The sequence below is a fragment of the Onychomys torridus genome, chromosome 8 (genome assembly GCF_903995425.1).
Source record: "Onychomys torridus chromosome 8, mOncTor1.1, whole genome shotgun sequence".
Taxonomy (NCBI): domain Eukaryota; kingdom Metazoa; phylum Chordata; class Mammalia; order Rodentia; family Cricetidae; genus Onychomys; species Onychomys torridus.
Genome location: NC_050450.1, coordinates 86,597,434 through 86,621,326, shown reverse-complemented (window position 1 = coordinate 86,621,326; position 23,893 = coordinate 86,597,434). Strand labels below are relative to the sequence as shown.

The 23,893-nt window shown below is 52.5% G+C and overlaps 2 protein-coding genes across 2 annotated transcripts; one reads left to right on the top strand and one right to left on the bottom strand.

Annotated features, from left to right (window-relative positions):
• Window positions 1–7,082: 7,082 nt before the first annotated feature.
• Window positions 7,083–19,570, bottom strand: Grb7 (growth factor receptor bound protein 7). Its single transcript, XM_036197147.1, has 17 exons — window positions 19,543–19,570; window positions 15,820–16,021; window positions 15,128–15,511; window positions 11,360–11,516; window positions 11,104–11,254; window positions 10,769–10,925; window positions 10,537–10,658; window positions 10,327–10,404; window positions 9,951–10,100; window positions 9,174–9,284; window positions 8,870–8,968; window positions 8,558–8,638; window positions 8,349–8,465; window positions 8,155–8,215; window positions 7,955–8,042; window positions 7,758–7,851; window positions 7,083–7,583 (listed from the first exon to the last, which is right to left on the bottom strand). Exons 4-17 carry the CDS (start codon window positions 11,509–11,511, stop codon window positions 7,437–7,439), a joined length of 1,608 nt encoding a protein of 535 aa, XP_036053040.1. The 5' UTR covers window positions 11,512–11,516; window positions 15,128–15,511; window positions 15,820–16,021; window positions 19,543–19,570; the 3' UTR covers window positions 7,083–7,436.
• Window positions 19,571–22,385: 2,815 nt separating this feature from the next.
• Window positions 22,386–23,689, top strand: Mien1 (migration and invasion enhancer 1). Its single transcript, XM_036196946.1, has 4 exons — window positions 22,386–22,535; window positions 22,648–22,745; window positions 23,064–23,140; window positions 23,229–23,689. The coding sequence occupies exons 1-4, from the start codon at window positions 22,447–22,449 to the stop codon at window positions 23,310–23,312; spliced, it is 348 nt and encodes a 115-aa protein (XP_036052839.1). The 5' UTR covers window positions 22,386–22,446; the 3' UTR covers window positions 23,313–23,689.
• Window positions 23,690–23,893: the final 204 nt, after the last annotated feature.

The window sequence follows — 23,893 nt, the reverse complement described above, 5'->3', positions numbered from 1 at the left end:
AAGCAGCCTTCCCTTAGTTAACCAGCAGGCATATATATGGCCTTCCTCAAACCCACTCCCTCCCAAGGAGAAGGAGCTGGGGGAAGAAGGGGAGACAGGGAGACCTTGAACCCTTTTCAAGGAGGTGGGGGGCATTTCCCTCCAGCCTAACACTTTACATTCCTAGCACTAGTGACCAGTGTCAATTTAGAGGGGTTGTGGCCCCCAGCAAGAGATGCCACCTCACACCTGCAGCCTCTCCCAACCCCATGACTCCACACCCCAGGCCACCTGCAAGGCTGGAGGACCCAAAGCTCCACCTGCGGGCAACTGCCACCTGAGGGTAGGAGGAGGCAAAGGACCAAAAGGACCAGTTCCCTTCCCTCCTACCCATCCTTAAAATCCCGGGGCATTAGACACCAGAGCTGCAGACTACCAGGGATGGCCTGAGGAAGACAGTGAAGTGGATGTCCCACCCAGGCCATAAATTCTGCCCCTGGAGCATCCCCAGGCAGACAGTTGTTTGCATACGAGCCAAAAGCCACAGCACCTGGCCTGGGGGCCTCTAGGGAGGTACTCCTTGGCTTGGGGGAAAGGAGGAAGGTGTCATGGAAAGTCCCTGAAGGACACGGGTGTTGAGTTTGCTGTGGTTTTGTTTTTAACTCTGTCTTGACCTGTGAAGTACGCAGCTGCCTCCCTGCCCCCAAATAACAGAGCACCTCCCCCCCCCCATGTATATAATAAGCACATACACAAGGAAAAAGATCTGAGTGGAAAGAACGGAGGTTAGTGCTTGTGAGTGATGTAACCTGCCGCCGCCACCACCCCCTACTCAGGAGTGAGGGGCAGGAAGCCCTAGAATTTTTTTTCCCATCTACTCCCCCTCCCCTCTGCCCCCTGGCCCAGAAAAGCAGCCTAGTCAAATAAACCACAGCCCTGGGGGAGGCTGATGGATGGGAACCAGGGGGGCAGGTGCTACCCCCCCAACACACACGTTTGTCCCACCACCAACTCAAGCTCCAACCCACCCCCACTGGAATTACATTCTCAGCCTTTCTTGCAGAGCTGCTGAGTGGGCTGGGGCAAAGCTCAGCAAAGCTCGGGACAACCTCGGTACCGGTTCTCATAGTCTGGTCTCAGTCTCAGCCTCGTGACTCTCTGGGTGACCTCCAGCACTTTACCTTCTGGATCTTAATTTTCCTTGGAGTCGTGAATCTTTCAGATTTCTTTGGGCTGGGCCTCTAAGCTCGACTTTAACCCCAAAGCTCCAGTAGACACCAGGCCTATCCTTTAACAGCCGAAGCAAACCCAGGAATAGGGAATCCTGTTTCCCCTCTCTTCACCTTAAGAATCCTAGCAGGTGGGTGCAGGAGGTGAAGCGTGTGGTCTGGGATTTTCCCAAGATGTCACTGTCTCGACTGTGAGACTCTGAGCCAAAGAGGTGAGGGGCAGAGAGGTACCAGGCTCCTGCCTCTCCACCTGTAGAACTGTGGGAGGCTCTGGATGTGGGTGCTGGAGTGCTCTCCACCCCTTCTCAAGGTGGACACTGACTCCCGAGTCAGGGAACCTGGGAGAGACAATGCAGTGATGGGGAAGGAGCAGGGGTGAGGTGGGAGCCAAGGGCGTGAGGGAAGGGCCAGCCACGTTTCTGAGAAACAGCCTGGCGTCCCAGCAGCCGGCAGCTTAACCCCAGGCCTGCGGCTTCACAGCTCTCCCCTCCTGCCGCCCACGCCGCCCGGCGCCTCTCGGGGGTCTTGTAGCCCCGACGGGGCGGCGGCCGCTGCGGACACGCAACAGATCTGGGAACAGTGGAGTGGAGCCTAGGGGCGGTGGGGAGCGCAGGAAGCCGTGGGTCGCGTGACACCCCAGGGGTCCCGCCTGCCCGCAGGTACCGCCCTTGCCGCCCCCACCCAGGTCCTCCTCTCCCAGCCCCAGCGGAGTGGGATCCAGAAGTGAAACCACCGGGGTCACAGCCCAGCGCCGCCGCTGCGCCGCGCCCCGCCCTTCCGGGCACTGCCCCGAGGTAGGAGCACCCCGCGCCCCCGAGCGCAGCTAGGAAACGGGGGAGGGGCAGGGGAAGTGCGCACCAGCCAACGGGGGAACCTCGGGAGGCATCGGCCACAGTTCTCGGAATGGCCGCTGGGTGGCACTGCAGCAGCGCAGCTGGAACCGCTGGGGAACTCGCAGGGACCAACCCGGCGTCAACACCAGGTCGCTGCGACTGGGGCTGCGCAGGGATGGATTCGAGACTGTGAAGCCACGCCAGGCCCTAAAGAGGGTCCGGGGACCGACGGGGCGTATTTGGGTCCTCGCTTTGCAGTGTTCAAAGAGCGTCAGGGTGTCGGATCGTCGTCGTCGTGAGAGCTGAACTGGCGGCAGGAGGGTAGCCCTGGGCACTAGATCACTTTGCACACACCTGTGTGGGTGGGACCCCGTGTGCATGCTCTTTCCAACCCCAACCTGGTCTCACCAGTCTGGGGCCTCTTCTTACTCACTAAACGCATTCCAGACCCGTTCACCTCCCCGCGGCCGGTAAAAAAATCCCTCACCAAGTTCATCCCTGAGATGTGTGGGCTTTGGTGGCTCCACAGCTTGGGAGGAGGGATGCCAAAACTGTGTGGGTGCAGTCTGATGGAAGAGAGCCAGGTAGGCCAGAGCTGGCAAGGGCTGACTATACTGGAATCCTATGGGGAAGAGAGAGCAGGTACCCAGAAGGAACCAGGGGTTCTACTGTGTGCTGGAGGATGTGGCTCACGCCCTAGAAACTGGCAGTTTAAAGGATACATACGCCTTCCATTATCACATGTGCGCGGTGTGCATACAACGCTCCCACTTCCACACAGCTCCTTTCAACTCCAATCACAAGGCCTATTTCCACCACTGATACTCTAGTGGGGTGTACGTATGGTGACCCTAAAGGGGAGGGTTGGAGGGAAGTAGGGAGATACAGGTAGAGGCCAGCCTGGACTAGTAACATTTTCTCTCTCTCTCTCTCTCTCTCTCTCTCTCTCTCTCTCTCTCTCTCTCGTGTGTGTGTGTATGTGTGTGTGTGTGTGTGTGTGTGTGTCCGCTTCTCATAAATATCATTTTTAAAATTTTATTTATTTATTATGCATACAGTGTTTGGTCTGCATCCCTGTAGGCCAAAGAGGGCACCATATTTCATTATAGATGGTTGTGAACCATCATGTGGCTGCTGGGAATTGAACTCAGGTCCTCTGGAAGAACAACCAGTGTTCTTCACCTCTGAGCCATCTCTCCAGCCACATAAATATCATTTATACATTATACGGATGAGAGAAGTTGGTTTAATTATATTCATTTATTGTAGTTTATTATATTTGCTTATTAGTGTGCATGTGTGTGGGCTGTGTGTTCATGCAATGATGTGTGGGGTGTGTGTGTGTGTGTGTGTGTGTGTGTGAAGGTCAGAGGACAGTTTGCCACAGCTGGTTCTATCCTTCAACCACGTGGGTCCTGGTGATTGATTGGCTGGGATGTTAGGCTTGGCAACAAGTGCCTTTATCCACTGGGCCCCTTTGAAAGCCCTCAAAACAATTTTTGACCTTTATTTATTTGGAAGGTCACGTGCCATGGTGCGTGTGTGGCAGGGGAGGTCCCAGGACAACTTGCAGGAGCAGGCTCTCTCCTCCCTCCAGGAGGTAGTTGCCATCCTTTCTGGCCCTGTGGTCCTCCAATTCCTCCTCCAGAGCTGGGAAGGATGGAGTCCGCCGCCTGCCGCCTGGGCTGGTTGTTTCTAACTTTCTCCGTGACCCCAGGTGGGTCACGTGTTCTGAGACTCAGTTTTCTACATGTAAAATGGAAGGCATAATGGTCTCGGAGATTCCGATTGGCTGGTTCACACAGAAGGGGCCTAATCCCCTGTCTAATACCTCAGGTGCTGAGTTTTCTTTGGGGGCAGCCTAACTCTTCAGACATGCTTAAAAGGTGACTCATCTTGGCCCCTTTCCTGGGACCTTGGCACGAATACCCCAGGAGTGGCACTGGGCATCCATGGGCAGTACACTCCCAGTTCCAAGCTTGAGGAGCAGCCAGTAGAAGAGTGAGTTCTGGGGGCAGTGGCAGGTGTCCAGCTGTGGAGGGCACTGATCCTTGCCTCAAGCCCCACAGAGCAGACCAGCAGTGATATCTGCAGCCCTTGTATCTCGGCCACAGAGAGCTCTGCAGGGGAGGTCCCAGCAGGTGACAGGCTGGAGTGTGGAAGGGGTCTCTTTGTCTCTCTTTGTCAGGCCTGGCTACAAGCTCCCTAGTCTGGCATCAGACAAGCGTGGGTTGTCTTTGTCCCAGTTGGCCACCAACACTGCTGAACTTGGCACAAGTGCTTCTGAAGTGGCTGGACCTTTGAGGTCACCTCAGGCCAACCTGACTGCAGAGACAGGGCCTCCAGAGAGACTCTTTAGAAAGGGCTGTTCTGCAGTTTAGGAGTTCTACCCGAAATCCAGCTAAGGGGGAGCAGAATGTGCCTAGACCTGGCCCCCAGAGCCAGCAAGACCTCCTAGGTGTCCTACAGTCTGCCCTCCCAGTTCATGGGGGTGCTAGGATTTGAATAAGGACAGTGATGTGGCTGGGCAAAGCAACTGTCCCCTTGCCTTGTGCTCAGTCAGTCTCAGGTTTAGAAAGGTTCTCTGTTTAAAAAAAAAAAAAAAAAGTGAGATTTTTTTTTCAAGCATATCAAAAGTAATGAGATCATCAACAAACCTGGATCTTTTGAAAAATGAAGCCAGGCTGGACATGGAGATACATGCCTTTAGTCCCAGCACTGGAGTTTGGGGACTGTAGTCATTTGAATGTAATTGGCCCCCATAATGTCATAGGGAGTGGCACTATTAGGAGGTGTGGCTTTGTTGGAGTGGGTGTGGCCTTGTTGGAGGAAGTGTGTCACTGTGGGGGTGGGCTTTGAAGTTTCCTATGCTCAAGATACTGCCCAGTGTCTCAGTCAACTTCCTGTTGCCTGCAAGATGTAGGACTCTCAGCTACTCCTCCAGCACCATGTCTGCCTGCACGCTGCCATGTCCCACTGTGATGGTAATGGACTGAACCTCTGAAACTGTAAGTGAGCCATCCCAATTAAATGTTTTCCTTTGTAAGAGTTACTGTGGTCATAGTGTCTCTCACAGCAATAGAAACCCTAACTAAAACAAGGATGGCAGTGGGGATGGAGGTCTGCCTGAGGCAGGTAGATCTCTGTGAGTTCCAGGCTAGCCAGCCTGGTTTGCATAGCAAATTTCAGCCTAGCCAGGAATACACAATGAGACCCTGTAGAACAGAAGTGCAGAGTGTCTTGGGAAAATCAAGACATCATGTCATCTCACCGGAAATACTTCAAATGAGGGCTGGAGAGATGGCTCAGAGGTTAAGAGCACTGACTGTTCTGGAGGTCCTGAGTTCAATTCCCAGCTACATGGCATTATAGATAGCTCACAACCATCAGTAATGAGATCTGGCGCCCTCTTCTGGCTTGCAGGCAGACATGCAGGCAGAACCCTGTGTACATAATAAGTAAATCTCAGAAAAGAAAGACTTCAAATGAGTCTTCCCCGACTTTTCCCCCCACCCACTGCTGGGTTGTTTGTATGTTTGTTGAGATAGTCTCACCACATAGCCCAGGCTTGCCAGGACCTTGCAGCGCTGGGACTTTACCATCACCTCCAGCTAGAATAAGTCTTTTCATGGGGTGGGAGGAAGAACTGCCATGCCATTACTATACCTTAAATTTTTTCAAAAATTAGGCATATTCCTTACTGTCATGAGTTAGACTGTCCCCCAATTGCTCGTGTGAATGTATTTTTGCAGCGAGTTTGGATTTGAATCATTTGACTGTCACATCTAAATTTCTTAGAATCCACACACTCCCCAGCTCTGCTTTTCTTGTCATTTCTGTTGTTATTGAAGCAGAAACGCAGCCATCTCTTCTGTAGTTCCCCATTCCAGATTTTGCTAACTGTCCCCACGTGTCAATTCATGGGTTCCTCCAGCCCTCGTATTTCCGGTAAACTAGTTATTAAATCGTGGATTTAATTAAGTCTGTGAGAACCAGAGTCAAGTTTGACTTTTTTTGGCAAAATAATGTCTGCTTGGGGTTCACCTTCTAAAAGATGTGTCTGTGCAACTCGAGCAAGAGGCGCACATGCTGCCATTGGATACACGTATTTTAAAGCTCCTGTCAGGTTGGGTAAAGGCATGAAACTCTTGGGGTAACTGCAGCCTGGCTGAGCAGTGGCCAAGTTTGCACTTTGCAAAAATCATTCTGGAAGCTGAAGGCTGGGCTTGAGAGGGTAGTCAGACTGAGGGTGGGGTGGGGTTGCTGCACAGTCATTTCCTTTCTGGCTTTCTGGGTGAGGGGGACTATAGGGAAAGAAAGCAGATCTGGGCTTAGAAAGAGGGGAAAGAGGTTGGTGGAAGACACAGGCGCTTCTGGGAAGTGAGCCTGTTACCTCTGCTGTGGTGTTTGTCTGTCGGGGCTCACTATTCATCAACCAGTCCAAGACTTGCTGCTGATTCATCTTGTTTTTTGGGGAGATGGGGTCTCATGTAGCCCAGGTTCCCCCAAAATGTTCTTCCTACCTCTACTACCCAAGTGCTGAGATTCCAAGGATGCACCACCATATCTGGCTCATCTCCAGATCCCAGGCTCTGTCAGATCTAAGCTCTGTCAGAAACCAGTCCCTTGGGGCTGAAGAGATGGCTCATTGGCTAAAGGTATGCACTGCTCTTGCAGAAGACCTGAGTTCGTGTCCCGGCATCCATCAGACAGCTCCCTGCTGCCTGCAGCTACAGTTCCAAGGGATCCAGCGCCCCCTTCTGGCTCCCTTGAGCACTTGCACTCACACATGCACATACTCACACAGACATAATACATAAATTTTTTTTTTTTTAAGAATGGAAGAAAAGCACAGTCCCCTGTTGCTCATTGTCCACTCATCCATTTAACCAGCACTGACTGTCGGTGCCAGGGTACTTGCCAGGATATGGAAGCTCCCAGGCAACTAACACCATTTTTGTGCTCAGGGCATATTCTGGGTCACCAACACCTTCACCTCTGCTGGTCCTCTTCTCAGTTCTTGCCAGACAGAACTCATGGGTGTATCAAAAAATAATCTTTATTGTCACTAGTATAAAACAGAGCAGATCAACTGGCCTCTTAGTCTGTACAGAGTGTGGGGCTTGAGACCACCTGGGCTGCCCCTACTTTTCACATAATGTCCCTCATGGGAATAGTGCCTCAGGAGCTCCTGAGGAGAAGACCACAAATGCCTCCCTTGGGGACAGGAGTCAGGGATGGACAGGGTTGGGGGATGTTCTGTTGCCCGAGGGAGGTAAAGAGAAGAGAAGTGGGATGGGAGAGCGCTTCAGCTGTTCACCATCCCATCCACCTCATCAAGTCCACTGAACAGAAGGGTGGTAGGCAGCCCTGTGGGCTGATGGCTCATGTGGCCTCAGAGGGCCACACGGGCACAGCAGTGGCGTAGCACACAGGGCAGGATGCCTCGGTTCAGCTGGTGGAATTCCACCAGCTGCAGCAGGTCTGTGAAGCGGGTCTGGCCGTCGTCCATGCTGAAGTAGAGGCAGCCTTCGTCTTCGCTCTGTGGTGTGGCCAGAGAGCAGGTCAGGGAGTGGGCCCAGGTGGAGGAGCAGCCCACAGAGCCAGCAATCGGCCCCCGTTTCTTGTACAGGGAAAAAGTGGGCGCATAGTAGGGCTTCGAGTCATGTATCCCCTGGCTACCAGAACCCCCAGTGAGGAGTGGGGGGTTACTCACCGGAAGAATGAGGTAATGCTTGACTTTCTGCAGGTGACATAGGGAAAGGACAAAGCCCTGGGGGTTGCGCTGGCTCTCCCGGACCAGGAACACACTTTGGGGAGACAAAACCGTATTACCAGGGACTCCTGGTTCCACCTGCCCTAGGGTCTCGCTGAGCCCCCAGGTCTGTTACCCGACCCAGCCCTGTCCCTTACCCATCCACCAGGCCCTGCTGTCCAATTAGCCGCTGGCTCTCCTCCCGGGAAATGCGTCCATGGAACCAGGGCTGGGTACGGTGGATGGCTGGGGTCGGGGGAAGAGATGCTGGTCATTTAGGGAAGGCACCTCGGCCCCCAGCCAAGATTGCTCAGAGCAGCAATGCAGCCCATCCTAGGAACTCTAGACCATCACCCACCTGCGCTAAGACTGGAGCCGGAGGATGGGGTGGGCAGGCTGAGACGGTGGCTTGTCTTCTTCTGCAGTGGGGGACATGGGAGTCAGGGTGCCATTGGCATCTGCCACCTCCCCAAGCCCTCCTCCTCCCTCCTCCTCCATGAAAGCCCACTGGGAGCCGGTGCAGCAGACACACAGATGCATGCAGGCCCTTACCCTCCAGGCCTGGGCCTCCTCCATGGCAGCACTCAGAGCTTCCCGGGGGTTCTCAATGACACGCCCAGCCTGGCCAGAGAAGTCCATGGCCACTAGGGTATTATCTGAAACGCTCCTCTGGGAAGAGGACAGAAGGAGGAGAGAGGGGGTCAGAATAGCTGCCCCGAGCCTGTGTCCCCACCTCTCCTAATACCCCTGAGTGTACTCACCAAGGGCTGAGACCCCAAATAGCATAGGCGCAATTGACGAGATTGAGTCTGCTGGTAATTCTTATATAACTGCATCCCATACTGGAGGCAGGAGAAGAAAAAAAGGTTTGAGGTCAAGAGAGCCTAGGCTGTGACACCCCTCAGGCCAGGACTTCTCCAGAGTAGGGCTGAACCTGCCCTTCCTGACTGGTATTCTGAGAAGGTGAGGTTATGGTAACCTCTTACTGGGAAGACTTCCTGAAGGCAGAGCTCCCTCAGGCAAGGCCAGCCCCACCCACCCACCCCCACTCCCCGCCATTCCAGGGGTCTCACCTTGAAGAGACGGAAGGCAGCCAGCCAGCAGGTACGGCTCTGCTCGTCCTCACTGCAGAAGATGTGGAGCCCCTTGTGACCATTTCGAAGCTTGTTGGGCTGAGGGGAGAGGAAGTGGGCTGTCCCCTGTCGGATTCTGTGCCCAGCCGCCATGGGGCAGGGAAGGACCCAAGGACTATGCAGATGTGCAGGCGTAGGGAGAATAGGCTGGGTTTCTCAGAGTGGAGGTCAAAAGCCAGAGGTAGGGCACAAGAACTGGGGAGCTCTCACCCTCCCCTAGACCAGGCCAGGCTTGAGTCCTCACCTTGACACAGAAGCCGAAATCCGTGGGCATCCCATAGAGCTTGCGGCCCTGGGTCACCACATATGCATTAGACTCATTCACATCCGCCACATACTGTAGGTGCCTCGGGTCCTGGGCATCGTAAAAAAGTAGGACTTGGTACAGGTGGGTCTTATCGCCACACGAGTGCCTCACCGGGTGGAGAGATTTTAGGACCAGGGAGAGGCAGGGGAATAACCATGTTCACACAGCAACTAGAGGCTGAGGGCGGAGGAGACAGCTCATTTGGTAAAGTGAGGTTTATGGCTGTGCAATCAGAAGGACCCGAGTTTGATCCCCAGCACCGACCTAAAGAGCTGGATGTAATGCTACACACTTCTAATCCCCGTGTGGGGACAGCAAGGTTCTTGGGGTTCTCCTGCCAGTCAGCCTAACCTAATCTGCAAGTTCTAGGTCCTAGTAGGTACCCTGTCTTAAAAAACAAGGTAGATAGCTCCTGAGGAGGTCCACCTGAGACTGACGGCTGACATTCACACTCACACACACACACACACACACACACACACACACACACACACGCACAGGTGGATTCAAGTCACCTGTCTTGTCTACCACCATCCCTAGGGTAGGTGAGCTAAACAGGGGTTGGGGAAGACAGATGCCCTCATGGCCTGAAGACAGCCAGCCCAAGGGGAGGAAAGATGAGCTGAGGGTCCCCTGGCCCAAGAGTGAGAAGGTCTAGGAGAACCACTGAGGAAGAAGTATGTGACTGGCTAGAGCTGACCCTCAAGACCTCACCTTGGAGGTGCCCTTGGTGGAGTAATAGAGACCAGATCGCCGCAGAAAGCAGAAGAATCGTTTCCACAGCTTTCGGCCTGACCCCCGGCCTGATCCCCGAAGTTGCAGGAAGCCCTGGATCTCGGGGAAGCTGCCGGCATTCAGGAAGTTCTGAGGACAGATGTGAATAGAGGGTGAAAGGCTTGCCTCCTCTCGAGCCTCCAGAGGAGGTGCAGCATCAGTACTGACTGACACCATTTCACCAGCAAGGTCACCAAGGTGGGGGAGGGGGGGAAATGCCAACAGACACACAGATCAGATGACACATGGCAGCAGGGGTTAGAAGCACTGGATGATTCTGGGGAGGATTGTGGATCTATAGTGAGGAAGACCTCACCTGGATGAGGTCTTCATGGGATACGCCTGTTTGTGCATCCAGACAGCTGGAGACCATCTTTTCTGGGAACAGGGTATGCTGGGAAAGAAAGGAGTCAGGGATCAAAGCTCAAGAATCCAGGCTGGGGAACCGGGGTGTGTGTGTGTGTGTGTGTGTATGTGTGTGTGTGTGTGTGTGTGTGTGTGTGTGTACACCCAGGGTCTCACTCACTGGGGGGCTCTTGAACAGTTCATACTTGGCGAAGTTTTTGCGAAAGACAAAGCGACTATCTCCACCGACAGGCCAGGCCTCCTGCACCTCCACCACGAACTCATGGTCCTCCACACCCCGCTCTGAGATCAAGGGTGAAAAGCAGGGGTTGGTAGAGATTAACCAAGCCTCCCAGATGAGCCGCCTGTCTGGCCCAAGACATCGTCCCACAGCTCCTTGTGCCCCAACTCACCCAGTGCTAAATAGGGGTGGCACTCTACCAGGCCCCAGTACTCATCACTCAGGGCGTGGGTTCGCTGCACCAGCATTTCACACACATGGCGAGCTGTGGCACCCGCTGCCACCTCCACAGACCGGCAGGCCCCATCCTCGCTGTACACCTTCACCACCTGTACCCCAGGAACTGCAGGTGACTTGGGGTAAGGCAGGGGGGATTCTACTCTCTGACTTATCCTATCCGCAGGTACCAAGACACCCCCCCCCCAACTGCATTAAAGAGGCTCCACCATCTCTGCCCAGGGCTGGGGCAGCTCTGTCCCCGTTTTTCCCTTTCCCAAAACAACTCACATGAAGGCGGCCACAATCTCGAGGAAGCAACCCCCTTGCACTGGAGGAACCCCCAAGAATGGGTTTCTGTGAAGGTGGGCTGCAGAGCTCAGGGAAGGGGTTGGGGATGGAGGGTAGAGAGGTCGCCTGAAGCTCCTCTTCTCGAAGTTTCCTATGTCAGAGTTGAGGGATGGAAGCCCCTACGTGTTAGCCAGTGCTGGTTCACCTCCCTGTCCCCAGATCTCCCTACCAATGCAGCCCCACTGCCCCATCCAACCTGCTGCTTGGGATGGGCAGAGGCTGGGACCGCTTCACATCCCCAGATGGAGGGTTATCAGGGGGCGGAGGAGTCTCGGGAGGGGTCCCAGGAGCTGGGCACACATCTTCCGGGGAGCTGCTGAGATGAGGTGGGCTCAGATCCAGTTCCATGGCACCTGTGAAGACAATGCAGCTCTGCTGATGCCATGTGCTTCCACTGACTGATGCCTTCACACTGCAGCTCCCTGATCCCTCAGAGAACAGGACATGCCCACTTTACAGAAAGGGACACTGGGGTCCGGAGAAGGAAGCGTGCACGTGCCCAGTAGCATTCAGTCTGGTGACTGGGACTCCAGCCCCAGCGTTCTTCCTGCAACAAAAGCAGCTTGGGAAAGGCCAGGCAGGCTCCCTGCCACATGCCCCCTGCTGCAGCCACAGGGTCAGGGCAAAGGTTGCCCCTTCCACGGAGCTCTGTGAACTATTCCAACACTGTTGTTCTAGAACCTTGCGGCCAGCAGCAGTTGCCAAGCCTGTTGTGGTAACACCTGGCCTAGTGATGAGTGACACAGAGAAGAGGCGGTGTGGAAGGCCAGGAATCAGAAAGGCAGGACAGTGCACTCAGGTTGTGGTGGGAACAGAAGGCCTAGCCTGCAGTGGGGTGGGAGGGGCTCTTAACCAAGCAACCTCCAAACTCTGTGGGCCTTGCCAGGCCCCTCATCCTGCCCTACTTTTTCCTGCGGCCTCACCACCTCCTATGTATGAGACGTCCTCTGGGACTTGCCACACTCAGCCTCGTGCTGGGAACTCTGCCCCCATTACTGTGCACCTGTCTTATCCCATCTCTGGTCTGAAAGCACCTGGCACGCACACCAGAGTCTCATCTGTGCCTTAGCGCCCACGGGAGCAGAGGAGCTAGGGTAAGTAAGGACAGGTGAGACCGGGCAGAGAAGTGGGGAGGTCCCAGCCCTTCTCCGCTGGAACCAGCAGCCCCCCCTGGTGCCCAACCTGTCAGGACCTAGACAAAATGCCAACCCTGCCTGTTCTCCAGACCCTGCACCAGCTGTGAGGCTGCCCAGGACACCTGAGAAGGTTCCCGGCACCAGGATAGGATAGGAGAAACACTTGACCCTTCCGTGGGGGCATGAAGAGATCTGGGGGACAGGTGAGTCAGGGTGGGGCGGGACAGCTATGCCCCAGGCTCTCCATTCAACTTTGACTCATCTTTAGGACTTCCTGGCTGAGGAGGAACACAAACAACCTGCCTCTGCCCTCGGTCCCTGACTCCCCAACCTACAGGGAGCCTGGGAGAGAGGGGTGCGGGTTGGGAAAAGATGAAGATGTGGGGAGGAGCAGCCCGAGGCTCCCCTTACATCACCTTCCCCACCCTTGGCCAATGTCCAGCCCAGATGGGACTAATCGTCTGCCCACCTTAGTCCTAAACCATTGGCTTGCTTATAACTCAGGGAAGTGGAGGAAGTTCCCCGGGCTGGATCCAGGAACCTATCAGGATTGGAACCCACCTTCTGGTGATGTACAAGCAGTATTCAGCCCTGCCTAGCCTGGGTCTGGAACCTACAGCTCTGTTTGCTGTTAACTACCCTCAGGATGAATGCTGATGCACTTGGCTTTGGGGACTCCTGTATATTGCTCTGTGGAAGAGAATCAACACACTCTGGGATGTCCTGACCAGACCGGTACCATCTGGCAGTAGTGGAGTTAAAACACCCAAGAGGACAGGCAGACCGAGCAGAGCACCCTCGGGAAAGCCAGGCAGAGCAAGCAGAACACCTGACACCCACTCCCACCCATCTGATCTTTCATTTTAGGGAGAGATGGGGGAGGTCTCTGCCGGGGTGCCCCTCCCTCCAGGTCAGAAAACAACATCCATCTGGACAGCTGTTTGAAAGGGGAGGAAGCAGATTCCAGTCAGATTACAGTGTGATGTCAGAGGCCCCGGTGCATGCTGGCTGCACTAGGGTTAGCTTCCAGATCCCTCCAACCCACCCTTCAGCTGGGGAAGACTAGAAGCCGGCAGGTACCGGGCCCGGCAGCCCCTGCCCAAGAGGTCTGAGACATTCAAACCAGAGACTAGGCAAAGCTTCCAGTGGAGAAACTGGTCCCCCAACCAACTAGTCCTCTCAACCAGGCCACTCCAACTCCTGCTCCCCAGTCTCAGCAGCTCCCGCCCCACCCTCTCTCCTACCCTCCCAGCCGCCTTGTTTACTTCCTGAATCTTGCCCCACCTAGCAAACGCCAAGGCGAGTGGCAAGGCCTAAACGTTTGGGGCCAACAGCAAACAAAGCAACCGTCCACTCTTCCCAGGTCTAGGAGAGGGATTGGTGAGCCAGTGGCCTGGACAGCTTGAGGTCTGGTTCTGGTCCAGTACACCAAGCCAACTCCCTCAGGACTTGGGGAGGGGAGGGGGGCTTAACCTTTAGGGGTACTGGGCCCAGATGAGGAGGTAGGAAACCCTTAGTTGACCCGAAGTTGATGCTCCGCCCACTCCGCTCAGAAAAAAAAAAACATCCAATGGAATAAAGGGGGGCGGGACAACTCTTTAATGTTTAATTTGGGAAGAATGCTAGAGTTGCCTGTAGAGTTAATCATTATTTTGCATTTGAGGAGGTATACAAAACACACACACACACACACACACACACACACACACACACACACACACACACGAGCGCGCGCGGGAGAACAGAGTCCAAGCTAGCACAGACTCACAACTCAAAAGACATTGCATTCTTGGGGGGGGGGGGGGGCTGATAAGGACAAAAAAAAAAAAAAAGAACCGACTGAAAATGCTACCATCTGGCCCTCAGGTGCACTCTGTCCCATCCCGCCATGAAGACCCAGACCCAGACTTAGGTCCTTCCCCAGCTTCAGATTCAAGACAGGCCCACATGGCCTGCCACACACTCTTCCTGGCCCTGCAGGGCAGACCCTTCTCACAGCACCCACAGCTCCAGCTTTCTTTGTCCACATGCAGCTGCAGCTGCAGCCAGGAGGGATCCTCAGCCCACCCGGCTTCCACATCCGAGGTGGGACAACGGCGTGGGGGGACGGAGTGCCAACCATGTGGGAATCCCTCCCCTTTACTCCCCTCCAAATGGGAACCCCAGGTTGTAGTAAACTGAGCTCAGGAAGGTAGTAAAGGGCCACCTCCGGATTCCCCACCACCACCACCACCACCACCTCCAACTAGCTGGTCCTGAGTAGAAAGAACTAGTTTTAGCCGGAAAGTCCAGCTTCCCGGAGGTGACCGAGACACCCTACCTCCCATTCACGAATTCACTGGGAGAGGAGGGGGTGTGAGGGGCACAAAATGAAAAACACGAGGTCTCGGGGAGCAAGGAGAGGCAGGGGAAGGATTCGAGATGCCGAGCGACAAACAAAACAATGCAGTGACGCCGCCAGAGCATCAGGAGAGTGCCGCTTTCCTTAGGGACCCAGTCCTAACTTGCATCCCACCCCCAAGACGAAGTTCCCGCTTCGTTCCTTACCTAGACCTTAGACGTCGGCACACCTGCCTGAGGCCACTGGTTTAGGGAGAAAGACTCTAGGCCTTAACTACCACCACCTCCTTTCCCCGCCTGTGGCCTGACCTCACCAAGTGAGGACGTACGGGGTGGGGGGGATGGGGGGGCAGGGAGGGGGAGCCTGGCAGCCTCCGGGCCATCCACCTGGGCAGCGGGCCAGATCCGCCCGAGGCGGGCACAACCTGAAGCCCTGGTGAGGATGGGGGTAGGAGCAGATTGTCTGAGACGGATCTCGGTCGCCTTACCTGGAGGAACTCCAGCAGGAGGAGCCGGACACCGGGCCCAAAGTCAGGCTCTGTCTAGGGATCGCAAACCCTTGGATTTGAGTTCCGCTCCACGCTCTCTCCTCTACAGGTGGTTAGGAGGGGATCACGCCTTTGGATGTTGAGGCGGGAGGATATGGAGAGAAGCCTGCGTATCCAGATTCCAGGCTCAGGGAAACTAAAATTATCTTGGGCAGGTGAGGGCGGGGCCTGAGAGGCGCCCTGGAGAAGGAAGCGCTGGAGGAGGGGTGGAGACTCCTCACAAGGCACTGCCTGGGATTGCTCTTGCCCTCCCTACTGGGCAGCAGGTGCCAGGGGAGAGAGCAGGTGCCTGGGGAGAGGCGGGGAAGAGTCAAAAAGAACAAGCTGGAAAGAGAACAATCTAGTCTGAAGGCGGTTTATTAGATAAGAAGTGGTCCCGCCCACTCCTACTCATCCCTCCCCTTGGATGGTCAGTTCATTGGTCAAGCTAGGGGGCCGTCTTCAACTTCCCCCCCCCCCCCCCCCCACCCCCCACCCCAGGCCAGGACAAAGGGCACTCCGCTCAAGAGGGAAGCCTGAAGAGATGCTCTGCCCTTTGACCTCCAGTCAGTCTAGCCACCCAAGCTGTTCCCCTGGGCCCTCTGACATACCCAAGGTACACCCTCCCTTCCGAGCCAAGTCCAGGGTCTCACCTGCCCCGTTTCAAATCGAAGAGTGGCAAGGTGGCCTAGTGGGAGGGGCCACGGTGATCTGGCGACCTTGGGGCCGGGGTGCAGGTGATCCCTGTTACAGCAGTAACTCCAGCTTTCTGGTTCAGCCCTCAGTAAACATCGGGGGATGAGGAAGAGGGGCTGAGGGACGGAGATCAAAGGCGGAGGGCCACCTCCCGGCTTCCTATGGGTGATGTTTAAAGAAAAACAAACAACCCACACGGGTCGATAAGAGGTCTGCCCTGAGGACGAGGACGCACAGCCTCAACTTTTCTCTGGAAAAGCTAGTGTGGAAAGAGGGCTATGGTGCTCACACCTTTAATCCCAGCACTCTAGAGGCAGAGGCAGGTGGATCTCTGTGAGTTCGAGGCCAGCCTGGTCTACAAAGCAAGTTCCAGGACAGGGAGGACTATAGGGAAACATTGTCTCAAAAAACAAAAAGAAAGAAGAGCAAGACTAGTATGAATGGGCAAATCAAAGAGTGAGGAAGGCCGCAAGATTACTTGGGCCAGGAAGCAGTTTAAACAGAAAAGGCTCGGGAGCCAATTTACCCAATGCTGAGCAGATCCGGGCTTGGGGATACAGAGCAAAGCAACAAAACAAACCCGCCCTCAGCCTGCTGCAACCCAGTCGGGGAGACTGACCTTTAAGAGCCACACAAATAAAAAAAATGACAAGTGACAAGTATGCCAGGTGGGTGACTCACGGGAGGCAGGGAAGGCCTTTCTGTGGAGGTGAAGAGGAAGCAGAGGAGGAGCTGCCGGTGAATGGGAACCAGAGGGGTTAGCCATCCATGTGGAGGAGCAAACATAGGCGGGAACACCTAAGGCAGAGCTAAGGGAGTGGGGGTGGAGTGGGGGTGGACAGGGAAAGCCGCCATGCAGGTGAGCCTGGGCAGGTTGTGCAGGTTGGGAGGGGTGGAGAAAAGCCTCACAATTCTTAAAAGGCGGGAACACAGCCTCCAAGTCTCTTCAGATCCTTGGGCCCCTCCTCAGCCACCAGAGTCGGTATCTCTGAGGCAGAGCCCCAGGAATGTGTGGTATTGACCAGCCCTCCTCTGGTGGCTGTTTTGCAAACCAGGTTTGAGAGCCGTCCATCCTGTTTGTCCAGACTGGCAGGAGTGGTGGGCAGAAGCCAGACCCTACAGCTGGGCCCAAGGGGAGACTCAGAGCCATGGGCAGGGTTCCTGTAGATCCCTCAGAATGCTGAAGGCTGGGCCAGACTCAGAGGGCTGAGGGATGTAGGATTCCATTTCTTTCTTTAGCAAAGACTTGTTTTTATTTATGTGTACCTGCCTCTGTGTGTGTGTGTGTGTGTGTGTGTGTGTGTGTGTGTGTGTGTGTATGTTTGTCTCCCCCTTCTGTCTGCCTGCCTGTGTGTGTGTGTGTGTGTGTGTGTGTGTGTGTGTGTGTAGAGGTTAATGAGAATTGATTCTCTCCTTCCAACAGGTGAGTTCCGGGAATCAAAGCTTATGTCATCCGGCTTAGCAGCAAGTGCCTTTAACTGCCAAGCCATCTTGCCCGTAGGAAATGAACTTTAAATATATATAAGTTAATTAGAATTCACCACAAGCTGAATATGTAAGCCCAGTCAGTACTCAGGAGGATTAAGAGTTCAAGGCCAGACTGAGGTATGCCATAGCAAGAGTATCTCCAACCAAACAAAACTAAAATAAAAGACACACAAGAAGAAATGGATTTGCCGTCCCTTGTCTTAGGATGCTGGTGCATCTAGACAAACCTAGTTTTGTTGTTGCATTGCCTTGTTGTTATTGTTTTTGTTTTTTTTTTTAAGACTTCTTTATTTATTATGTACACAGAAGAGGGAGCCAGATCTCATCACACATGGTTGTAAGCCACCATATGGGTGCTGGGAATTGAACTCAGGACCTCTGGAAGAGCAGTCAGTGCTCTTAACCTCTGAGCCATCTCTCCAGCCCCTGCCTTGGTTTTTTGTTTGTTTGTTTGTTTGTTTTTCGAGACAGGGTTTCTCTGTGTAGCTTTGCACCTTTCTTGGAACTCACTTGGTAGCCCAGGCTGGCAAACTCACAGAGATCCGCCTGGCTCTGCCTCCTGAGTGCTGGGATTAAAGGAGTGTACCACCACCGCCCTGCAAGATTTATTTCTTTATTACATATACAGTGTTCTGCCTGCATATGTCCTTGCAAGCCAGAAGAGGGCACCAGATCTCATTACAGATGGTTGTGAGCCACCATGTGGTTGCTGGGAATTGAACTCGGGACCTCTGGAAGAGCAGCCAGTGCTCTTAACCACTGAGCCATCTCTCCAGCCCTACCTTGGGTTTTTTTTTGTTTTGTTTTGTTTTTTAAGATTTTTATTTTTCATTTATGTGTATGTGTTTGCCTGCATGTATTTAACTATACCACATTGTTGACTGGTGTCCAAAGACACCAGAGGAAGGCATCAGATCCCCTGGAACTGGAGTCAGAGATGATTATGAAGCACTATGTAGGTGCTGGGAACTGAACCTGGGTCCTCGGCCAGAGCAGCAAGTGCTCACCATTTCTCAAGCCCATTTTTGGTTTTCTGTCTTGGGGTCTTGCTGTGTAACCTTGGCTAGCCTCAAACTCCCTATTTAACTGAAGCTAGTCTTGAACTTGTGGCCTCCCTTCTGCCCCTGCTGGGCTTATAGACCTATGTCATTGTAAAATACCTTGAAGAAGTGTGGGAGATGGCTTGCTGCACACCTGATGACCTGAGTTCACTTCTCAGGAAGCACATGGTGAGGAGAGGACTCCCAAAAGTTTTCCTCTGACCTCCACACGGGCACTGTGGTATTTATTGGTATATCCATACCCACACATACATATGTACTCATAATGAGGACCTTTATAATTTTTAAAATACCTTGATTGGAAAATGCACCTTATATCTAAACTACAAAATGTCAAAGTCCAGTTTCTGTTGAATCTTTATCAAGTATATACCACTGCAACGTTAAAAATTCAAGGAACCACTTGTATTGATCACTGGAAAGCTTTGAGAATTGGAAGATAAACGTTCATGTTTCTATAGCGGTAGCTTTTGTTTTGTTTTGTTTTTATTTTCAAGACAGGGTTTCTCTATGTAACAGCCCTGGCTGTCCTGGAACTTGCTTGGTAGACTAGGCTGGCCTCGAACTCACAGAGATCCACCTACATCTGCCTTCTGAGTGCTGGAATTGAAGGTGTGTGCTACCATGTCTGGAGACAGTAGCTTTTTTAATAAAGATGTAGAGCCCATTTAATGGACAGATAGGACCCACCCCCACCCCCACCCCCCACCCCCCCACTCCCACCCCCACCCACCCCCCACCCCACCCCGAGCTCAGGACCAAAGAACCCAGGGCCTTGTGCTTGCTAGGCAAGCACTCTACCACTGAGCTAAATCCCCAACCCCTAGATAGGATCTTTTGACACAAGTGTGTTCCTATGTTGCCCAGAATGTTCTTGAATTCAACCAGACCTCTTGCTGTGTCTCCCATGTAGTTAAGGCACGTCCCACAATACCTGGTAGAGAAGGGTGTTTTAACTGAATGGCACTGTGGCAATTTAATACTTACATGCCAAAAGATTAATTTAGCTGTTTACTTCCCATGATGCACAAAAATAGTTCTAAATAGATCCTAACGGGATGTAGAGATGGCTCAGTGGTTAAGAGCACTTGCTGCTCTTCAGAGAACCTGAGTTCAGTTCCCATCACTTACCATTCAAAGGTTCACAACTGCCTGTAATTCCAGCTCCAGGGGATCTGATGCCCTCTTCCAGTCTCCACAGGCACCTGTATACACATGTACTTATACAGATATAAATACACACATCAATAAAAATAATCATTAAAAAATAAATCATAGCCTAGGCACAGTGGTGTATGCCTTTAATTCCAGCACTCAGGAGAGAGAAGCAAGTGGATCTCTGTGAGTTCAAGGCTAGCCTGGTCTACATAGTAAGTTTCAGGACAGCCAAGCTGAACAAAACATAACATAAACAAGGAAACAAGAAAAAATAGATCATAAGCCTAAATATCAGAACCAAACGTATAAAATTTTAGATAAAGTCACAATAAAACATCAAAAACAAAAGTTAAATAAATAATAATGAAGGAAAATCTGTAACCTTGGGTTAGGCAAAGGATATTTATTTGTTTGTTTGTTTATTTATTTTGGGTTTTGGAACAGAATTTCTGTGTACCCTTGGCTGTCCTGGAATTCTCTCTGTAGACCAGGCTGCCCTTGAACTCAGAGATCTGCCTACCTCTGCCTCTCAAGTGAGATTAAAGTCTTATGCCACCATTGGGCTTGCAAAGAATTTTTTAAAGAAAAAAATTAATTGAATGTACTCATTTAAAATGTGTATGTTGCAAAAACCAAGAGAAAATACTTCTAAATTATCTCTTTCATTTATTTCATTATAGATACTGTAGATTACATAAAGAACTTTTTTGTTTGTATGTTTTGTTTTGTTTTTTCAAGACAGGGGTTCTCTGTGTAACAGACCTGGCTGTCTTAGAACTCACTTTGTAGACCAGGCTGGCCTCTAACTCACAGAGATCTGCCTGCCTCTGCCTCTTGAATGCTGGAATTAAAGGCCTGTGCCACCATCCCTCAGTTATAAAGAACTCTTAAATACCAATAATGAAGATATAAGTAACCCAATTAAAACTGGGCTATAAACTGAGCATTGTGGTACATGCCTTTAATCCTAGTTCTCAAAAGGCAGAGGCAGGTGTATTTCCGAGTTCCAGGCCAGCCAGAGCTACACATTAAGATCCATTTCAAAAACAAAACAAAATTGGCCAGGCAGTGGTGGCACAGGCCTTTAATGCCAGCACTGAGGAAGCAGAGACCAGTAGATCTCTCGGTTCGAAGCCAGCCTTGTCTACAGAGTGAGTTCCAGGACAGCCAGGGCTACACAGAAAAACATTGTCTTGAAAAATCAAAAAGAAAAAAAGAAAGAAAGAAAAAGGAAAAAATTGAATGAATGTTTCTGTTTCAAGTAATATGTATGAATGGGTAATGACTACCTGAGAAGATGGCTAGTAGCATTTCCTAATAGAATAGGTTGTCATCAAAGAGATGGGAAAGCAGTGCGTCTGACAGCTATGAAGAAACAGACCCCTGTGTCCTCTATTGCTGTTGGTAGTGTAAAATGATAGAGCCGCTTGGAGAAGACTAGAGGTAGGCAACTCCATAAAGAGCTCAATATAAATTTCCCAGGCAGCCCAATAATTCTACCCCTAGGGATCTACCAAAGAGAGATGATGACATACATCCACAAAAAGACATCTACATTAAAACAGACAAAAACCGAAGAAACCCAAATTAATGGCAATAAATCGTACCTGTGCTCTAGCTACACATGGAATGAAATAGGACTCATCAATAAAAAGGAACTCCTGGCACACCACTGCAGGGAAGCGTGTACAGTTTGAAAGAAACCATAGCAAAAGCCACATGTTGTATGATTCCATTTACGTGAAATACCCAGAAAAGTTTATAGAGAGCAGGTCGGTGATCGCTTAGGACTGGAGTTGGAAGTGGGATGGATTGCAAGCACCCAGGACGGGGTTTCTTAGGTTGATGGAAACGTTCTGTAACTGGCCGGGATGATGACAGAGCGCGGCAAACAAAGGCTGAGCAAACAATGAACAGTTTAAAGAGACACCAGAATGAGTTCGATCCTAAAGTGGTGCTGCAGGGAAGGAAGAGGCAGGGAAGACTCAGGCGGCCTCCATTTCCAGAACTACAAACTGGATGCAATGAGAGGCTAGGATGAGATGGGTGTGCAAAATGTGGGTGCCCGTGAGGAAGCATAGCCTGAGGAACAGATACTTCCTTTCCTTTAGTGCAGGACAGAGTCACAAAGGTTTGAAAACGACACCAGTTGGCACTTTAGAGTCAAAAGAACTAGAGTGTTGGGCTTAACACGAAAGACATCTGCGACAGAGCCTGACAATCTGAGTTCAGTCCCTGGGACCCAGAGGATGGAAGGAGACCGAGTCCTAAAAGCTGTACTCTGACCCTCACAAGTATGCTGTGTGGCACAGCCCCCACCTCCAATACACACTCATACACAAATTAATAAATACACATGTAATAAAAGTTTTAAAAGATGCCCTCAGATGCACAAATTCACTCACATATATACATAATTATTCTAAAAAAATTAAAAAAAATAAAGCTTGAGCATGTAACTATGGGGTGGTTTCAAATGTCATTATCACGCTAGTGAGAAATACCAATAATCACAAACCATCAGCTACTTCTGCCCCATCCTCAGATGCTTGCCCCATTTTTTTTCTGTCTTTTGTAAACGGGAAAAAGCTCTGCAATCAGAGGCAGGTCGTTATTTAAGCAAATCCACGACGTCCAGTGAGCAACGAATGCCGAAGAAGTGCAGCGTTCTCAAAACCCAGATCAGGGAGGGTTTGGATAGGTTCGCCTTAGTTGGACCCAGGATACTGGCTCTCCAGCTGCAGCACAGGATCGAGATGTAGTAGTAGCTGGTGACCGCAGGGGGCGCCCACACGCAACGAGAGGTCCGCCACGCCCCTCACGTGACCTTGGCCTGGCGTCACACCCGGAAGCAGCCCTGCAGCGGAGCGGGCCGCAATGAGTGGGGAGCCAGGACAAGTGTCCGTAGTGCCCCCTCCCGGGGAGGTAGAAGCAGGCAGTGGAGTCCACATCGTGGTGGAGTACTGGTGAGCCACTCGGGCTGAAAAGGAGCCCTGTGTTCGCCGGCAAGGCGGGGGTGGGCCCACGGGAGGCCCCACCCCCCGGAACCCCAGCTCACCCCACGTCTCTTCTCCCCAGTGAACCCTGCGGCTTCGAGGCGACCTACCTGGAGCTGGCGAGCGCCGTGAAGGAGGAGTATCCGGGCATCGAGATTGAGTCGCGACACGGGGGGACAGGTGAGGTCCGCAGAGCACCTGCTGAGTCAGTCTGTGTTATAAACCCCAGCTCTCCTACCTTCTAGAGCTGACATTGGCTACTGCATATAAACCCCCTAGCAGTGTCTGGCACATAGTGAAAATGCCTGGTGTGGGTGAAAGAGCCCTTAATGGCGTGATGGGGGTTTCTTGGGCTGAATGGCTTAAGGATCTAAAAACCGGGTCACACGTGGTGTAGGCGGAGACCACAAACAGTCCTGCTTGCCGTCTCTGGAGTGCCAAGGACCTCCCTGGACTTCTGCCCGTCCTTGGCTCATTCTTGCGTTTATTTCATACCAGGGGCCTTTGAGATTGAGATCAATGGACAGCTGGTGTTCTCCAAGCTGGAGAATGGGGGTTTTCCTTATGAGAAAGATGTGAGTATCTGCAGCATTGAGAGGGTGACTGGCTGAGACACACCCTCCTCTCCTATGCGTAACACCGGCCCACGTCTCTGTCCCCTAGCTCATCGAGGCCATCCGAAGAGCCAGCAATGGAGAACCTTTAGAGAAGATCACCAATAGCCGGCCTCCCTGCGTCATCCTGTGACTACACGATTCTTGGAAGCGTGGTTCTGGGGTTCAAACCTTTGTTTCCTTGTGGTTCCGCTAGGAGCTCCCTCTGCCTTTTGCCCCTCACTTATCTCCATGTAGCTAACAACACCCTGACCTCCACTTTGCCCCTTTGGGCACAGAGAGGAACTAGACATTTCTATGGTCTCGGAGGCAGAGAAGAGATGTTCTCTGTGATATTTCCACTACCACCTCACACCCCTTTTCCCAGGATCCGTGCCCTCTGCAGCTCGGCCCTCTCCCCAGTTTGGCAGTTCCTGTTGGGTGCCACAGCTGCTGTAACTTATTTCTCCTGAGTCCTGGGCAATGTCAGCTATGGGCAATAAAGAGCTATTGGCGCTCCAAATCTTTGTGCCAACTGGTGTGTGTTTATGACCAGCCTGTGGGGAACACGAGGACAGTCTGGCCCTGTTAACACCTCCTGGGTTGGCCTTTTTCAGACAGGTGCATATCTCTAAGGCAAGGAAACTGAGTCACACAGACAGCCCCTTCCCCAACTCCACTTTCCCCCTTGGAGGAGAGGAACTCATTCTGGCAGTGCCCTTTGGATGAATGCAC